Consider the following 19,226-nt stretch of genomic DNA (forward strand, 5'->3'; position numbering starts at 1 on the left):
CAAAGGGCTCTTCAAAACATGCAAGATCAAGACATTTTATTCCTTACCAAGTGCTTTCACATTTTCCATTTGACCTTCACAAAAATCATGTAAAGAGGGTCAGCACCAATGTGTACATTTTTGTAGATGAAGGAGAGGTTATCATGGGGTAATTAATGATGGTGGAATGTGATGATCATTATTATCCAAAGTATAGGTGTGAAGACACTAATTGGTGTGAATATACTATGTATACAAGCAGATATATGAAAAATTGTGCTTTATATATGTAATAAGAATTGTAATGCATTCTTCTGTCATATATAAATAAAAATGCAAAAAGGAGAGGTTATTATAAGCATGTACATGTGACACATGAAGATGGCAGTACTGACCATTCTGTGTAAGGAGTACTTCCATTGATCTTTCCATGGTTCCTACTCCTACATCTCTCTTAGTCACTTTGTGATCAAAGTCATATATTTACAAAAGAACTGATCAAATCCAAGTGTTTTCTCTCCCCAGTAAGCAGCCTAGAGATAGACAGACATTCACAGAAGTAAGGGCCTGTGAATATCTTGGGCATACATTCTTTTCAAAAACACATATTGGTTGTACAAACTGGCAAGTTTCACTGTGGCATTTCCATCCATGTGAGTATTGTGTTTGGATTGTGTCCACTCCTCAGGCAGGCATTATAATTTTCTCAGGACACTCATTCTACATGTACACTGGCTGTTGTGGCTTATTGTTTTAACAATAGTTGTGGCAGGATACACAAAAACATACATCTTTCCTTATTTCCTAATATTCTGGCCATATTTATGCATGTATGTACATATATAATTATATTATATGCATTGTGTTTTTGTTGTTTTCACTTTGTAGCAAAACAATGGAATGAAAAAGGCCATTTTTTGACAGTCATTGTTGTGTATCTATGCTTCTTACACAGTCTTCAGCAAAAAAATATAAAGCTATTTATTAGCTTTTACTTTTTAGCATCCTGAACTGTCCACCTTTTAAAACTCATCTTAGAATGAATCTAAATGCCACTCTTAGAGCAGAACTACTGTCCTCCTCCGTCTTTGTGTTCTGCGCATCATTATTTTACCAGAAGCTGTCTATTGCTCTGGCTCTCCTGCCTTTTCTCTCCCTGGGTGGAGCTCTTTGGATTCATTTAAATCTTTCTGGCATCTTGTAGAACAGGCTGGCTTTCAAGTGTTAACCTCCTCCCGCAAGTGATGTGGAAATGGGTCAAAGTAGCCTCAGAATGATATTATTTTAACACATTCTTATAGCTAATTATTTCGTCTGATTTGCTGTCTTGTTGAGCATTCAGTGTTTCAAGAGTTTAATGTATGGTTCACTATTACAACCCAAATTATCCCTCAGTTATAATGTCAAACAAAATGAGAAGTTAGCGGTATCTATTTTTAAGACCCTAGGCTTGCTTTCCTTTCTGGTCTCTTTCTACCCTTTTAATGCCTTCTTCTGAACGTTGCCCATTGATTCCAAGGTAAGCCTCCTCTCTGTTTCCTCCATTCCTAGATGTGCTCTGAGAAAAGGCTCTGAGATTCATATTTACCCCTTAGGGTTGTTTTAGGTGATGTGAATGTTTTCTTGGTGCTTCTGTCTCTGGAGTATATGCCTTCTAGAATATCCTCTGTGGACAGGTGCACTGTGCTGAGCTGCACAAAGGGTTATGCATTCACAAATGAGGGTGTGGTTTCTTCCCATGCTCAGTTTTTCTATACTCATTCAGCCCAATCTCAGGCAGTAAACGGAGAACCAGCTGATAGAAGATCATTGTGCCAGAGAACATAGTACATTCATATTTCTAAACTTCCATTCATGCTAAGCTTCTGGGAACTGGTATATTCTGAGCTAGATCTAGATGAAAGAACTTCAAATTTATTTATTTTTTTCTCTTTTTTTGAGATAGGGTCTCACTAAGTTGCCCAGGTTAGCCTCAAAGTCAGGGTGACTCTCCCACATAAGCCTCTGGGATTCCAGGTACCTTCCACTTCACCTGGCTGTCCCTTTGTATTTTCTATCATGGATGCTCCACAGAGTGAAGATATTTATTACAGACTTGTTTGCTCAGCTAGTACATAATGAATGCATTCTCTGTGCTCTAGCTGGTGCTAAGGATACCACAGTATATGGAAGCCCACTGCTATCATCTAAGACCTCATGGCCTAGTGGGAAGAGTGAGAAATTTCAGACAAGCTAACTTCATGCAGTGTAAGAACTCTGCAGGGTAGGGATAATCTACAAGGCTACATGGTGGAAGGTACTTGACTGATGAGATGAGATTAATGGAGGTAGCCTCTAGCTGCTGTCTAAGCTGAGATGAGAAGAACAGAGGGAGCTATGGGGTAAAGAAAATGAGAAGGAGCTTGGTAAATTTGTGTACCTACTAATAAAAGAGTATGTCTGAAGCCAAGAGTATGAGTGCTGAGGCAGGGCAGGAGAGATGGGAGAAAGAAAGGGAGGGGAAACACTTGGTGAGACATGAGCCTGTGCTGGTAGGTAGAGGTGCAGATCATGAACTGACCCTGCCTAGGAACTCAGGTTTTATTCAGAGTATAGTAAGGACCATTGGGGGTTAAGAGAGCACAATCGGTTTGTATTTTTGGAAGACTTACTTTCTGCTGTGTGCTATATAAATCAGAGTAAAATTGTTGGGGTGCTGGTAAGAATGCCTTTATAATGATCCTCAAGAGATGAAGTAGGGGCTGTGGGCAATAGAAATGGAGCAAAGTAGAGAGTTTAGTAGTTATTGAGGAATACAAAGGTAATGAACTAACAGGTTGGTTAGGATTGGAAAAGAAGAGAGCATCAGAGAATTTTCTGGTCTTTGGAGGTGTACAGCTGTGGTCTCCCTCACTGAGATTGGAATACAGAGGAAAAAGTTTATAGAGGGTATAAGAAATCTTAAAGATAAGTTCTTTTTTGAATATGATTAATTGGAAGTTCCTGTTGGTCAACCAAAGTGATATGACTAAACTGAGTTTTGTAGAGATGATTTGTAGTTTGGAAGAGAGAGCTGACTGGAGACACAGGTGCAGGGGTCAGAGATTTAGAGATTGTAGTTAAACAAGGAGAATGAAGGAGATGAGAGCATCAGTAGTGTGCTCTGAAAAACATTGGCATATGAGCAGTAGGTTGTCATGATGGAAGCTATAAGCCATGAACACAGAAGTAGAAAGAAAACAACTGGGAACTGGCAGTCCCAAGGAACAAAAGGATATGAGAATTTCAGGGTCGATACAACCATCAGCAGCATTGAGGGGGACAAAGAAAGAAGACATAGCATGGAGCGCAGCCACTAGTTTCAGTCACAAGAACTTTGTTGAAAAAGGTCTTCTGAGGCTGAGAAGCAGATTGCTGTTGATTACAGCGTGAATGAAAACCATGGATGAAAACAGAGTGGGGGTGAATGATTTTTTTGAGAAACTTGGTCATGAGATGCTAGAGGTCCATTCATCCTTCTTGTGCTTTCGAAGGTCAGATGGAACAAATATGGTCTTTCTTTATGGCAAGCCTTTTGACACTTGAAAGGGAGTCATCAGTGTCCTGTACATTTTCTGTCTTCTCAATTGAATTTCTGTAGTTCCTCTATTATTCCTCATGTAACAATGTTAGTGGTCCCTCACATCTGTGTGGACACCTCCTTAGAAAAAAGGAAGGTCGTCTTACAGGTTATGGGTCAAAATCTTCTCATGCAAATGGAAGAGGGGGAATTAAAAAAGTATCTGCTGAAGTTAATGAAGCATGTTTTCATTAATTCACTTAAGTATTATCTGTATATATGCCAGGTGCCCTAATAGAATAAGTGATGGTTTGACTCAGATTTGAGTGGTGCCTTCAAGACAGCTGCTCAGAGTCTGACTTTATGGTCACAGGAGAGAGCTAGCTAACCTTAGACTCATGGGGAAAAAAAAGTCCTCATGGAGAACAAACAGGTTTCTCTTGCTCTGAAGGCCAGCCAAAACTTCCTGGGAATTTGTGGCAGTCAGAACAGGAGAGAGGAGCCTAAAGGCTTGGTGCTTCCTTTAATTTGCTTTGTGACCTAAGGTAAGTCACTTCCCTGATCCCTTCTTAGGAACTGATTTCTTATTTGTAAAGGGATGATGTTGATTGAGGTGACATCTAAAATGCCTAGCAGCACTCTTGGCTTCTACCATGTAAAATTGTGCAAGTATTCACTTTGCAAAAAACAATGCTGGGCTAGAGTTGTAGCTTAGTGGTGGAGTGCTGGGTTTGACTTTCAGCACCCCAAATAAATAAACAAACAAACAAATAAATGTCTCTCAACAACTAAAAATATATTTTAAAAAGCAACAACAACAATTCTGTCAATGTGCAATGACTGTGGTATCTATCCCTTGACCTGTGTGGTGGTTGCATGCTTGTCCCAAGAGGATACAGAGATCTGCTCATTTATCATTATTTGAGTACATGGCATACTTGATTAAAATGTTTATTAATAAAATAAAATTTTATTATTAAAATAATTAAGACTGTAGTTTTAATTATGGGGGAATGCTGTATCATTAGCATTTGGATTAATGTTTTTTCCTTTAATTTTATTAAATGTGAGAAGTGACAGTTGGCTTAACAGGAAACTTAGGTTCTGGAGCAAATTCCTTAAAGCTCCCAACCAGGAGCATCTTGTTGTGGTATGTTTTTCCTGCTCCTACGTGACACAGAATTAATGCTAAAGATAGTAATCCTAGTTAGGCAACGATCCATACACCCTCTGAGATGTCCCAATAGCAGGGAAAGAACCTTGTTCTAATTTCTAAGCGTTGTCATCATCTAGATTTGGAATCAGTAGATACAAAATCAGGGGTCTTATTGACTTTGGAAAGAGAAGAAAAGAACTGCTGCAGGTCTCATGGTTGGCCTTGGCAGGTTTGGCCAAGGATGGCCTTGGTTGGCTTTCATTTTTTTCTGGGCTCCTTTTTTGCACTTGTATATGGAGAAAATTTGAGACTTCACAGTACTCTAAAGTATATCAACAAGACAAGTGTTTTATCCTGGTTAGGTCCTTGCATATTGCTTTTATGTTTTATTCTTTCTGTCTCTTTTGTATGTGTATGGGAGACAGAATCTGGTGATTTAGTCATTATTCTCTTCCCAGTAAGGCTACTGCTTTACAAATGGTCAGACCAATTGCAAAGTGGGACAATTTTGTTGCCTAATATAAGTCACTCCACCCTATGTTGGTTTATAGGGTGGCTTTTTTTATACCGTATCAGATATATCTTCTGCTGAATCACCTCTAACTCAATAATCCTTGTGCAGTTTTGTGTTAATGGCAACCAGAATTTATCATTGTGGGGATATGAAAGGGAGAATCTGAGAAAAATGGGTTATAAGAGTGAGACAGATATTTTAAATAACAAACACGCAAATTAGAAAGAATGTATTACTCTGGAGAGAGAGAAGTGAAAAATAGATGATGTAATGTTGGAGTATACACAAATATGACTCACCTCTCCATGACCTCTCCAAATCTGCAATGAAGTGCTTAACCCCCTGAAATTCTGAAGGCAAGCGTCTTCTGTGTGTGTGTGTGTGTGTGTGTGTGTGTGTGTGTGTGTGTACTCAGGGCTTCGTGCATGATAGGCAAGTGCTCTACCACTGAGCTATCTATGACCCCTGCCTGAAAGTATGTTCCTTACCCCACTGAGCCAGAACCTGCCTTTGAGTTTTACTGTGGGCGAACTATCCCAACAGGCAGAGAGGAGTAACAGCAGAGAAAAGGGAATATGGAGGAGGTATTAGGAGGATTTCAGATTCATGTTCTACCAGAGTATGGTATTTTTCACCAAGTGTAACCAGCTCTTCAGGGAGTAGGGATTGGATGTGGGAAGCGGACATATTGGTTACACAAACCATATTATCTGCCATCCTGGAACACACCTTCCTCTCCTTCTCACACCTTTGCCTGGAATGTGTGTCCACCCATCGTCTAAGACGCTGTCAGTTCCGAGGTGCCTTTCTCACACCTCTCCACCCCCTCTCTCCTCCCACCACTGTTACTCCCATCTTCTGTTTTCACTGTGTGCTCATCCTCCTGTCATAGTTGTACCAGGAAAGACTGGAAAAATGCTTATGTTCTCTCGCCCCCACTAGACTATGGCCTTCTACAGATTAGAGTCTCCGGCTTGAGTTTCTTTGAGTGTCTGCATCAGAGGAAGTGCATATAGAAGATGCTCCCGGGTGCTTTCACACAGGACTTTGTTTCTCAGTTCATAGACATTTACAGCACCACTGTGCCCTTCAGATCTCAGACACAGCAGAAAAACAAGCAGGACATCTATTTGAGAAGCTCATACTTGGTGCCCACTCTGAACGTTGCCCACACTAAATGCTGGGCTATGAAAATGGTGTGGCATAGTTTCGGCAGTTGCTGGAAGTGAAGATAGAACAGGAGTGAAGACAGGAGAGGAAATGGTGAAAACAAGCAATGTGATCAATATCACAGGAGCCAGGAGCTCAGATGTTGTCAAAATCCATAAAGGGTGGAAGGTAGAAGTGTTCGTGGAAATGTGTAGGAACATTCATCTCAGGGATCAATATTATCTTTTTTTTTAAAGGAAACCACTCTAAAAGTTAACCTAGTGTGAGGATCTCAGCAGACTTCTAAATTCTTTCCTTCCCCAAAGCAAGGCTCATTATCTAGGCTTTAGTCTGTCTCTGGCCTTGGCTGGTTACACATTCTACTCATCCCTCTCAGTGTCTGTAGCAGCTCTGATAATGTAGATTTCCAACTGAGTTAGAAGATATTCAGAGGACAACACCCCACAATCTTCACAATGGGGACCCAAATTCATGGTGATCATCACGATTCCCTTCCTCTGACCCCACAATGTTTGAATGTCAAGAAAACGGCTCTGTTGGACTCGCATCATGAAGATGAGACAGGAAGACCAAATTTGAGCAGTCCTTGTGGGCTTGTAATATTTGGAGTAAATCTTGAGGAGTCATTTGTTGAGCCAAAAGAAAATTTAGGGATAATTTAGTTCAACAGCTTTCAAACTTGACTCCCCCCCGGCCAAACCCATATGAAAGCAGCAGAAATTATGTAACAGATAAAAATAGATCCTCTTTGACCAAAATGGGTTTGGTGACTGGAAAGCCCACCTATTCACTCCTCAGGTTGTCCTCAGGAGCAGTTTTCAGAAGCAACATTTGAGAAACCATCAAGTCTGGCCCCACAAGCCTGCAGTACAGAGAGGAGCAACCTCTCAATGAAGCAACCTGTCCAGGGTCACCCTGAGTGAGGGAGTGGGACTCCTGGTTCTCAGCCTGGCCCTGTATGCTCTCCTCTTCCCCCGCTGCTGCTGAATTCGAGCACTGGAGGCAGAGCAGAGGGCCCTGCCTGACCCAGGAGGAGCTGGAAGAGAAGAGCCTCCCTCGACTTAGCGTCCCCTCAGGGCACAGAGCATCCCTGGTGGCATATGATCACTAATACACACGATGTGAAATTGGGAAGACTTGTTTGCCAGTTTCCTTATCTCAGCTGGCACAGAAGTGGGCTTGCTGGAGAGTTACAAGGTGTTAGAGTATTGTTTATCCACCACACATGCCTTGGCTGTTCTCACAGAGACTCAGGAAAGGCTGCACACATAAATTCACATATTTTACCTTTATAAAATGTCAAAATTAAAAGTAGATTCTTATTCTGGGGATGTGCCTTGAGAACGGTTAACCCCTTCATGTCTGTAGAGATGTCATCATTCAAAAACACAGTTGATATCTTTGAAAGCAACCCAGGTCACAAGAATTAACTTCCATCCCTCCACCCACACAGTCCACCTGCAAAAGGGGAATAATTCTTGTTAATAAGCCATAGACTTTTCTAAGTTTCTGGTCTTTCCACAAATATACCTGTGGGTACAAGGTTTTCAGCCCGATGATGTTTGTAATTTCATACTTTTTTTTTTAACTCATTTTTAAGGAGCTCAGGAGAGAGACATACCCCTTTGGGGCCTCAGTTTTCTTATTTGTAAAGGGTGGATGCGATGGTCAAAATGTCTGTGTACTTCCAATATTATGTTGAAACTCAATCCCCCAAGCAACAGTGTTAGGAAGTAAGGCCTTTGAGCCCTGTCTCTGAGTTCATGGGTGGTGACATTGCCTTATAACAGGACTGGAGGGAACAAGATAGGCTCTTTTGTCCTTTCCAGGGAAATACTAGGAAGGCCAAATTGACAAGGATCCAAGAAGGATTCCTGAAAACTAGATGTCAGGTAGTGCTGAGGAAATGGAGACTGGCAAACCGCAGAGCCATTATATAGTTCACCGAGAAACAGCTCTGAATTTTACCAGCATCTCTGTTTAATGTCAATCTTGTTTTCTTAAATCTGAACTATGATACTTTCTGTTATATCCAAACCGTTCCTTTTGGAATTCCAGGGAGAGGGAGGAAAAATTCCCAAACCTCATTTACTTTGCCTCTGACTCAAGTCCTGGCTAGTGAGTGTGGCTGGCTACTCTTTTTAATCTAATTAGTTGTTCTCAGAACTTTTTTATTCATCTGCTTTTTTTATTCATCTGCTTCCCTGGGAAGCAAGTATTTACTGGGGGACAAGTATGCTAGATGTGTCTTTGATTTTAAAAGAGAAAAAAGAATCATCTGATGATGGTGTGGCTTGTCTACAGGACAGAAATCTTTCAGTATGTGGTGGAGCAGCAGCTTTGGGGGAGACAGGAAAGCTTCGGATGAGAGGGGTGGGGAGGGTTTTCCTTCGGAAGATCTGAGGTGGAGATCCAGAATGGGAAATTAAGTGGGAAATCTGAGGAGTGGTGTAGATTCGAGTCAGGGCCTCATTGTTGTCTCCTTGGGCCTTTTGCCTTTTTGAGCCTTTTCCTTGTAATAATATCAACATTAAAAATTGCGTTTTTGTGGCTTTAGTCTAATATTTTGTATTTGTTCTCTCTTAGTCAAAATGTATTAGGTTTGTAGTACCTTACAAATTTTACTTTTTTTAATGTGAGAAAAAAATTAAAATGTTTTTTGATCATAAAAGTTATTTTTTTCCCTTCTGATTTTAAAATAAGGTAAAACATTTGGTGGGCTCCCAAAACCTTTGTGAGCCCCAGGCTCTGTGCTTCCTGGGCCTAATGGATGTGCCAGCTTGGTTCTGGGGAAGGAGAAAGGCTTCATCTTGCCGCATGGGTTTGGGGGCTAGTGATGCGGAAGAAGCTGCAAAGGGGCCCTGCTCCCTGACTGGCCTCAGACCTGCCAAAGTGCCTCTGGTTTGCCAAGGCATGCGTTTGATGGTCACGCCTCTGCTGTTCTTCTAAAGCTGCAACTAGACAAATAGGAAAGAACAGTGAGAGTCCTGAAAACTAGCAATCTGCTTTCATGGTTTGATTCTAAGGTGCTGTGTGACCTTGGGTAAGTCCTTTGTCTCAATGGGTCTGTTCCAATATTTGAGAAGTACTAGACAAGAATCTTTATGTATTATTTATGCCCTACATGCTTCTGAAATGCTATTAGAAAAAGTCACAGTGAGATAAATGAAGTCATATATAAAAGAAGATGGTTATACTTAGACCAGAACCTGGAAATAAGCTATTTACTGAAATACTACATTAAACTTAGCTCTGAATTTTCTGGCAACTGAAAAATACTGAGTTTTTTTGTCTGATTGAAGTGAAGGTGGCTCTTCTTTCGGGATTTATTTGGCCTTTACTTATACTTTTTTTTAAATTATGAAATCAGCACGACTGTGGTTTAATTTCACTCACAATTCCATAACCTCAATAAATCTAAATATTTCCCTTCTAGACTTTATTCCAATGATCATTACCAGATAACATTTTTTGGTTTTTGCTTTTTTTAACTCAAGAAGATATGATCTTTATTGTCATGCTGGTGCAGATTTGATGCCTGTTATCCTTTTAATGTATACACAATATCAGTTGGATATATTAAGCCAGCCCTGATCATTAGGCAGTTAGTTGATTTCAAATTTTTTATTACCATCCACAATGAGCTATCAATATTGTAATATTTTCTTTCTTTAGGATACTTTATACTACACAAATTTCCAGGAATAAAAAGGTTCAGTGAAAAAGTATGAACCTCATTTGTGTTTTCTAAACTCTGACATTTTAATTTTCCATGAGATTGTGCTGTTTTTGCTCTTGGGCACTAAATGCTAAGATAAATGTATAGGGAATCTCATGAAGCAATGTCTTTTTCAATGTGAAATGGCTCTCCATGGGTTTGTTGCAAAAGCAGAGGAATATTTGATGTGAGCCAGATTTGTTACTGGTATCAATATGCTTTTAGTATTTCAGTTCATATAGTCTATTTGTGCAGGGAGAGAGGACAGTTTATTGAACTGGGAATCAAAAAATTGTCTGGAGAGAAGGCTGAGGAACGGAGAGGGACGCTTAGAGGCTCAGCCCTGCTCTCCCATCAGGAAAGTTGTTGAAGAATTTTATTCCTTGTCCATCCAAAACTTCCCCCTGATTGTTGTAGAGCTGGAATCCTTCTAGATTGGGTGGCTGTGCTTAACTTTCCCACTATTTATGGCTGTAAGAATGTAAATGGAGCTAAGTGTTTCCTTCTTTCCTGGATCTCAAACAGCTTGGTCTCAGAGTGCTGAGCTTCCCGGAGTGTTTCCAGAGAAGACAGCCTGAGGGAGAGGAAGTGGTGCTAATTAAATCCTCCCTCTGTTTTCCAGGCACAGGAGCCTTTCACAGATGTCTGTTGTTAGGCGTGTGTTCACAGAGTGCACAAATACAGAAGCAGGCTTTCCTTCCCGAGTGACACAAACCTTCTTCTTTCACAGGTTATAGGGAACTTTAGAAAGGCATTTCCTTCCAACACCCACTGTAGCGGAGGTGGAGGTGGCAGACCTGCATAAACAGGGTGCTCAGCTGCCCGCAAGGCCAAGGTGCCTCACCAGCCCTGCCTCTCACCCTCATCCACACTCCCACTATATTTCCCTGCTTCTCCATCCCTTGTATTCTTATAGGCCAATCTCTTCCTTTTGCACATCTAACTTTAAAAAATTACCTGAAACTAAGGAAAGCCCTCCTGTTAAGGGACAGCATGACATCATGATGGACATGTTGGGCTCACAGTGTGGTTGGAAGTCCAGGTGCTGCCACAGCTCTCCAAGTGTGCTCTGGGTAGGACCCCTCTACCCCGTGTCCTCAGAAACACAAGGATAGAGTAGAAAACTCTTCCAGCGTTGCTGGAAGGATCAGAAGAAGCAGAATAAATTGCAAACTGCAGAAGATTTTCCCCTTGTGGGTTCCCCTAACTGACTGTGTTCTCTACACTCAACCGCATAAGGTGACTGTCTACGGCCGCATTCAGGCATAACTACTAACAGTTCCCTTAAAAAAAAAAAAAAAAAAAAAAAATATATATATATATATATATATATATATATATATATATATATATATATATTTATATATGTGTGTGTGTGTGTGTGTAATTTTAATTTATATTTTAAAATATAGTTTAATATATTTTAAATTGTGTAGATGGACACAATAACTTTATTTTCTTTATTTATTTTTTGGTGTGGTGCTGAGGATTGAACCCAGGGCTTCACATGAGCTAGGTAAGCGCTCTACCACTGAGCCGTAACTCCAACACAGCAGTATCCTTTCAATGCCAAAGTATCCAGGTTTAGGTAATAAACTGGATGATCATGCTATTTTGACTTCTGTTGAATGCTGTAGTTAGGCCCAAGTTCAAGAGTGGAAACTTTTGGGGGTATGGGCTTTTTCTTACTTTTGGGTGTTTCATGGGAATTAAGGAAGTTGAATTAAAACTACCTTTGATTAAGAACAGGGAGGCAGGACTGAGAAAGCGATATATTCCCAGTTACATGGGGAAATGAGACACAAAACCTTCCATGTAGAGTTGGTATCAGGGATGATTGGCCTCCTGCCTCAGCTTGAAAATACAGCTTCAGATACACATTTCATGAGGCTTACGTGTGCCTTCTATTTTGGTTTGTTTTATATTTACAAAATAGAAATAAATTTATTATTTTTATTTTAAATGATGTATGATCACTACTAATATCCAGAGACATGAAAATGAAAAGCACCTCTAACACTTTCATCTGGAGATAACTATTTTTAATATTCTGTTTTACTTTTTTTCCAGATGTTTTCAGCCACATCATGCAGGTATATACATATACAAGATCATTTATAATATTTTCTTCCTTTCTAAACGATTTTAACAGGCTGAATAACATTACCCATATAACTTATTTTTCCCCATAATTTGGACATCTTTACATGATACCAATATATACTCATTTTTTAATTATTGTATTGTATTTGATCATATGGCATAACATTTTATTTGGTCAATTCTGTATTGATTGATACTCAAGTCTCACTGTAAATTTTTGGTATTATACATGATATTATATGTTTCATTTTGCTACTATATGCCATATTTTTCTATTAGACATAATGTGATGAACAAACAAATGCATTTGTGTGTGTGTGTGCGTGTGTGTGTGCGTGCGTGCGTGTGTGTGTGTGTGTGTGTGTGTGTGTCTTTGGGCAGTTGTCTACATTATTCCCTTAGAATACATTTTTAGTATTGGAAGAAAATTAGCAAATTTTAAAAACTTTACTCAATTTTAAGTAATCTTTTGCCCTTTTACTACCCACAAAACAGATAAATTGCTAAATTTTAAATAAGCTTACAATCTGGTGAGTTTTCAAGCAACAATCCTATGAAATCTTGAAGAGAAATTGGTAATTATTTCATACTACTCTTCCTTAAGATCAACTTCTGATCTCCTTTATTAAAGAGAAGAAAGTGGATAATGATGTTCATCACATTGTAATGTAAACAAACAAACAAACAAAAACAAATTACATGTATAAAGGCATGAATTGGCATGAACAAAGATATGAAAAATTGTGCTGTATATGTGTAATAAGAATTGTAATGCATTCCACTTCATATATTTAAAAAAAATTAAAATAAAATAAAATAATTTTTTTAAAAGAAGAGAAAATGGAAGACTTGCAGTTTCCTTTTTTTCTGTGCAGAAGCCCCCTGCTTCTGTGCTGTGCTAAAAGGTCCTGCGGGATCATGGATTGTAGTTAGAAGTGTGGGTTATTGAGCTTACCCACTAGTGCCCCTGTTTATTTAACCTGTGGGGTGTTGACAGTTTCCAGAATGTCTTTTTTCCATCATAGCCTATTTTGCTGTAGCTAGGACGCAGATGACTCGTTTTTCTAACCAGAGGACTTCTCTTCCCTCGTTTTAGGCTGAAGAAATGTCAACAATTGGGAGTTTTGAAGGATTCCAGCCAGTGTCTCTGAAGCAAGAGGGAGATGATGAGCCCTCTGAAGCTGATCACCTGTCCATGGAGGAGGGAGATCAAGACAAGACCCCTGTGCGGAGGGAAATCTCAAGACAGTCAAGTGTGACCAAATCAACACTTTGCCCCAATCCTTATCACCAGCCTTATATCTCACGGAAGTACTTCGTTACAAGGGTAAAAGCTCTTAAATACTATGTAAAATTGTTTAAAAAAAATCTTAATGTCCTTCTGTGTGCCACAAGTCTTGCCACGTGGTTGCACTATCTTTTATTCTCATGTAATAGTAGCAATGATCAGGATGGAGATATCTTTATTCCCATTGTACAGATGAAGGACCTAAACTTCAGAAAAGTTAAGTGTCTGTTCTTGACATCCCAGATAGTATCAAGGAGAAACAGTTGCTCTAGGATTTGGATCTTTGGTTCCTTAGTCTTGTGTTCATGCTAAATCTGGCTTCAGAAAACTAATGTTTTATGCAGAGTGAATCTATAATATAGCAGCTAGAATGTAAAGCTGGGAACCTGGTGTTTGTTTGGAAAAAGACATAGATTGTGAAATGGAAAAGGGTTTCTGGGAATAGGCTGAATCTCCAGGATTGAGGCTTGGTACTGTTGTTCTGTTGTGGGGGTATGCACTTTAAAATCTCAAGTCTGTAGCTGTAGTTTGTAGCTGAGCTGTCTCACCTGTGAAGTGCAGTACAGCTGGGTAGTAAATGGGTGAGGATGAGGCTCTTTTAACTGGATGTAAAAAGGTGTCTTAAATTTATTGCATCTGGATCAGGTACTTCGTGGGTTTCTGGTACTTTCCTTCTTGAGCTTTTTAAAAAAATCTTCTTTCTCAGTGCTTCAATGTTCTTGTCAATAAAGGTAGTGGTTAGCTATAATCAATTAGGGGTAAAATTAGGGAATTGCACTGTGACCTCGAGGTGTAATTTTCTTGTGCAAGGAATATTCGTTTGTTGAAAAAAATGTTTTTCAACTTAATATCATACATATTTGGGGCCAAGAATTTGTGACTATTTACAAAGATTTCACTAATGAATCCTGATTTAGTATACTTATAAATATATTTTTAAGGTAAACTTTTAATTAAAGCAACTGAATGTGTGTGAGTGTGTGTGTGTGTATGTGTGTGTGTGTCTGGGTATGTGTGTGTGTATCTGATTGTGTGTGCTGTGTAAGGTGCTTTGGTAGGTTCTATATTATGTGTGTGTGTTTATGTGTTTTTGCATATGTCAAACATATGGTTTGCTTTCCAAAATATGTGAACTTTATTGAATCTGCAAAGTTAAGTTGTGAGATTGAGCTGCAAAGGAAATCAAAGCATCCTCCAGAGGTTTATAATCTTTGATATTGATGAAGTCAGGGTTTGATGAAAAAGAGCAACACAGCGATATAGAGTAAGGGATTTATCATTGGGAGCCAAGGCAATCGTGAAACCTGACTAAAACTCCATGTAGAGATGTTGTCTTTGCATCTGGTGATGGGCCTAATTTGGTATAGGTCAACCAGTAAGCAGTTGTAAAGAGGGAATAGGGAATAGTGAAGAGGTAAAAAATACATGGCAAACTGAAATTTCTCAGGACAAAGTCAACCTTTGTCTATCTGCCACCATCTAACTTTGATGATGTGCATCTTATATATGAATTTATGTATTTATTTATTTATAACCCAGGGCATGCCAGGAAAGTACTCTACCACTGAGCCACATCCCCAGCACTGGGATTCATTTTTAGTAGCTGGCATCTATTGCCACTGCACTGCCCACTTAGCCAGCCCAGGGTTAGAAGAATCTCGGGGAGGAAATCAGACTAATATGGATATGCTGGTACAGGTTCCACTCCTTATCATCAAGGGGACAAGGTAGTAGTTGTCTTGAACACGAGCTGCCCCAGTGTATAAATGACCTATACTGATTTTCAGCAAGGAAAAGGACTGATATTTCATTTTTGCCTTTTGAATCTTGCACAGATGTCTCTTTCAGCCAACTCCACTTTGGAAATAAAGCAAACACAATTCTAGAAAATGTAGTTCCAGCTTAGCTAAATTGACACAATCCAAAGCCACTACATATGTTATTATATATTTCCATAATGCTTTTATTATTGTGTCTCTGTGTGACTTATTTAATAAATTCACATCCTTTATCTGTTTGGTTCCCTGCAGTGAAACTGTGTGGTAGGCACACAGCCCTGTGGGGAGGGCTTACCATATTTTTCTTAAAAGTGAACATATTGAAATTTCAGAGGAGTGAATTGAACTCTGAAAGCCATACACTATTAATGGAAAATCTGCAGCTAGATTCTGAATCTGCCTACCCAGTCAAATGCACTGCTCTTCTTATAATGTGCAATTGAATTTATGGCCCTTGTATAAGAGTTTTCAGTGAATCAGTCTAATCAGCATGAAGAACATCTTCATCAGGTGTGTAGAAAACAACCCTAAGTTCTCAAAAGCTTATGAGAAAAACCTTATTCTCATTTTATTGGTGAGTCTATTGTGTATCTGAGAACTCTTTATGGCCATGAGGGCAAAATTCCCAGGGCACTCAGCATTTGCTCTCCTTCAGGCTAAAAGGCATGAGTTCTTTCTAGCCTGTGAGCATCAGCAATGTGTGTTAGCACATGTGAGGATAATGAAAGGACAACTGTTGATTCAACTGAAATTTATAATGACAGGCTTTTTAAAAAAATAAATAAAGGATTAACTCAGTTTTACTAGCTTATAAACAACAGATCTCCTGGTGTGGTGAGTTGAGAAAATGGAAAGGGGTGTGTGTGTGTGTGTGTGTGTGTGTGTGTGTGTGTGAATTTCCTCATCTGAAAAGTGTGGATAAAAACCCCAGTTTTATGTCATGTTTAAATAAGCTAATTTTGTAAAAGTTCTCAGAGTATATGACACATTTATCAACATTTCATAAATGATTTCAAAATTGTTATTATGGATGCCTTTTCTCTGTTAACATTCACATTTCTATATGTGGTTATAAGCATGGCATTGAGATGCCCAGGAATTCACAGGAATTCCAGGATGAGACAGAAATGGAGATGTTAGGGTCTATAGGAGTAAATAGGAGCCAGTTTATTTTCTGAAGAGATAATTAAATAAGACCAAGACTCATAAAGTTTCAAATCTATGAACCTCTTCAGAAAGTATCACTCCTTAGAGCTGAAATGAGATCTGAGATGCTGTCGTACAGGGCTTCTTAATTGCTACTGTGCAAACAAATTAGATTCTGCACTTCTACAAACCTTCTGGCAACACTGAAGCTTTTTGTCCACAGAGACCACACTTTGTACCCCAAGGAGCTTGTCAATCCATTCATTTGCAGAGGGAAATAAAGGCCAGAAAGGGGGAGCTGCTGACTGAATGTCATATTATTAGTGAGCTTTGACTTGCCCATGAGGCTAGAAAGAGCAAAGCTGGGGCTAGAACCAGTTTCCAGCTGCCATTTCATAGTTCTGGAGCCAGTGCTTCAATGAAAAAAAAAACAAAAAAACATTTATTACAGATCAAGAATTTGAGGTATAGATGTTGCAAATTCAGAAGAGTAGTGAGTGAATGAAAAGATTTCTTGGTCAGCATTTTATTTTACTAAATGATTTAAAAATCATTGCACATAAAATGGTTTATCAATACAAAATTAGGAAATATGGATAAACAAAATAGAAGTCACCATAATCCCACTACTGAAAACTAACCAAACAGTATTGACTATTCACTTACACCTTTGGGTATATATCTTTTTAAACTTCTTACATATATAATTTTTATGTAAAGTGAGATTGTATGCTCAATATTATTTTCTATGTCAATAATATCCTTCTATAACATCATTTGTGTGTGTGTGTGTGTGTGTGTGTGTGTGTGTGTGAATGAGAATTAAACCCAGGGCTTTGCATATGCTAGGCATGTATTCTACCAGTGAGTTACACCTCGAGCCTTGTAACATTATTTTTAACATTTCTATAATATCCCCCTGTGGGGATATACTGAAATTTATTTAACATTTGTTGGATATTTAGATTGTTTTTTATGTGTATAATTTAAACTAGGAAAGCCATTTCTTGGCTTTCTGTGGCAGGATAAACTAACTCAGGTACCAGATAGACCTGTCAGTGCTATAATAAAAAGAATCAACTAAATGAATTCCAAGTTGGCTTTGTAAAAGAATGACTGAAATGAAAATTCAGGTTAATTCTTGGCCAACAAGAGGTAATGTTAACATCTTAATCTCAGATATTAAATACAGGACTGAGTATCAGACCATGAAAGAAACCAGTCTGGTCCTTAAAACCTCATTGTTCTTTACTAATCAGTCAAAGGAGGTTATTTCCTTCTATCAGGCTTTCATACTATTATTTCCCCAATTGATGTCCCTCTGACTTAGTTTAGGAGAATTCCGTTCCGTGGTAGAAGGTCTTAGAGAATGTCTAAAATACCCTATAAAGCACACAAAGGAGGTGTAACTTGTCCAACCAAGGTCAGGCAGCAACCTAGAGACCATGAAGGACTGGGAAGTAGGTCCAGAATTCAGGACTCTTGACACTTTCCAACACACTGCACTACCTCTGACCTAGGAGAGTGAGTTAGAGGTCACAGAAGTGAAGGTCTAAACTCCTTGTCATCTACATGCTTGATAACCTTTTATTCCAGTTTGAGCGCATCTGCTATTATTGCTTAGACATATCTAAAAACAGCCTAGTGCCTTCTCTGAACAAAAGTATCCCTCAAGGCTAATAACTTGAGGTACATTATGATAATCATCTTAGTTGTGGAGACTGTATTCAAAAGCAACTTCTTATGAAAGAAATAATACTTAATCCACATGGGGAAAGATATTTTTAAACTCCCTGTAGGACTCTATATTTGCAGATACCTTATCAGAAAGTTGAAAGCGATTTGGGATGGGGAATTATCTCTAAATTTGTACTTGAGAATGTAAATTACATACAAACTAATGGGACTAAAACTATTTGATCTTTTAATATTTAATTAATGGTTCCCCATGGCCTTTTTATAGCCTGTGTTCTATTGTGAACAACGAGACTTTAATAAGCAGGTTCAGGACTTCCCATTGTGTAAAGAGATGTCATTGCTTCCATGACACTAATTTGGCTTTCATAGTCTCTCTCTTTCCCTCTTCGTTTGCTATCGGGTTCCCTGTGTCTTGCTCTCATATGGGGGATAAATACATCTATTAATTTTATTGTTATTGCCTGTGTGAACTTCTTTTTGGTCTAGAAAATAGATATCTCACTGAGCAAGAAGTTTCTCAACTCCCTGTTGTATACTGATATTCCTTGAAGACTGCAATAAAGATGATTTTTCTTTTTGAGGGCAGACCCTTAATAGCAATGTGACAAAAATGGATTGTCTTCATTTTCAGGGAAAGACATATTTACTTTGCCTTTATAAATCACATCTGATTTAGAGCTGATTTTATTACCATATGTTATCCTTGAAAAGTGATTTCTATCTTACTATGATGGCGCTCACAGGAGAAACCTGAGTGCCTGAGTCTCTAGGAACATTCTTTCCTGTACCATCCCTTCCCCTTACTGTCCAACTGAGGAGCTCCTTACATGGAAAAGAGTATGGGTATGGATATAGTTTTTGTGACTAGTGACCCTTGGCTAGCCTAGTTTAAGGAAATGCAGGAACACACACTTATTTTGGGGGGGATTCCCTGAGTAATTTGCCTTGATGGAGTAATTTGCCTTGATAGAAACTATTCAGGGATAGACTGTAAGAGATGATACTACTCATTATGCTTCTAATTTAAGTCTCAGAGCTGATTGTTGGATGGTATTATCCATTTGCTCCCCAAATTCTGGCATGATTATTTCCCTTCTATTTTATATTAGCAATAATGGGAAAGATGATAGATAGAACT

General features: G+C 38.9%; 1 protein-coding gene across 11 annotated transcripts in view; it reads left to right on the forward strand.

Moving 5' to 3' along the window:
* Positions 1 to 19,226, forward strand: part of Tprg1 (tumor protein p63 regulated 1) — a 207,995-nt gene that overhangs the window by 85,521 nt on the left and 103,248 nt on the right. For 10 of the 11 annotated variants that reach the window (XM_076867499.2, XM_076867493.2, XM_076867491.2 and 7 more), the window contains one exon: positions 13,275 to 13,505. In XM_076867499.2, the coding sequence (XP_076723614.1) occupies positions 13,275 to 13,505 (231 nt within the window). Of the gene's footprint in view, positions 1 to 9,376; positions 9,401 to 11,562; positions 11,592 to 13,274; positions 13,506 to 19,226 lie in introns of those variants that run through there. The other variant, XM_076867498.2, reaches the window with a different exon arrangement.

The sequence above is a fragment of the Callospermophilus lateralis genome, chromosome 10 (genome assembly GCF_048772815.1).
Source record: "Callospermophilus lateralis isolate mCalLat2 chromosome 10, mCalLat2.hap1, whole genome shotgun sequence".
In the NCBI taxonomy this organism is placed as follows: Eukaryota; Metazoa; Chordata; class Mammalia; order Rodentia; family Sciuridae; genus Callospermophilus; species Callospermophilus lateralis.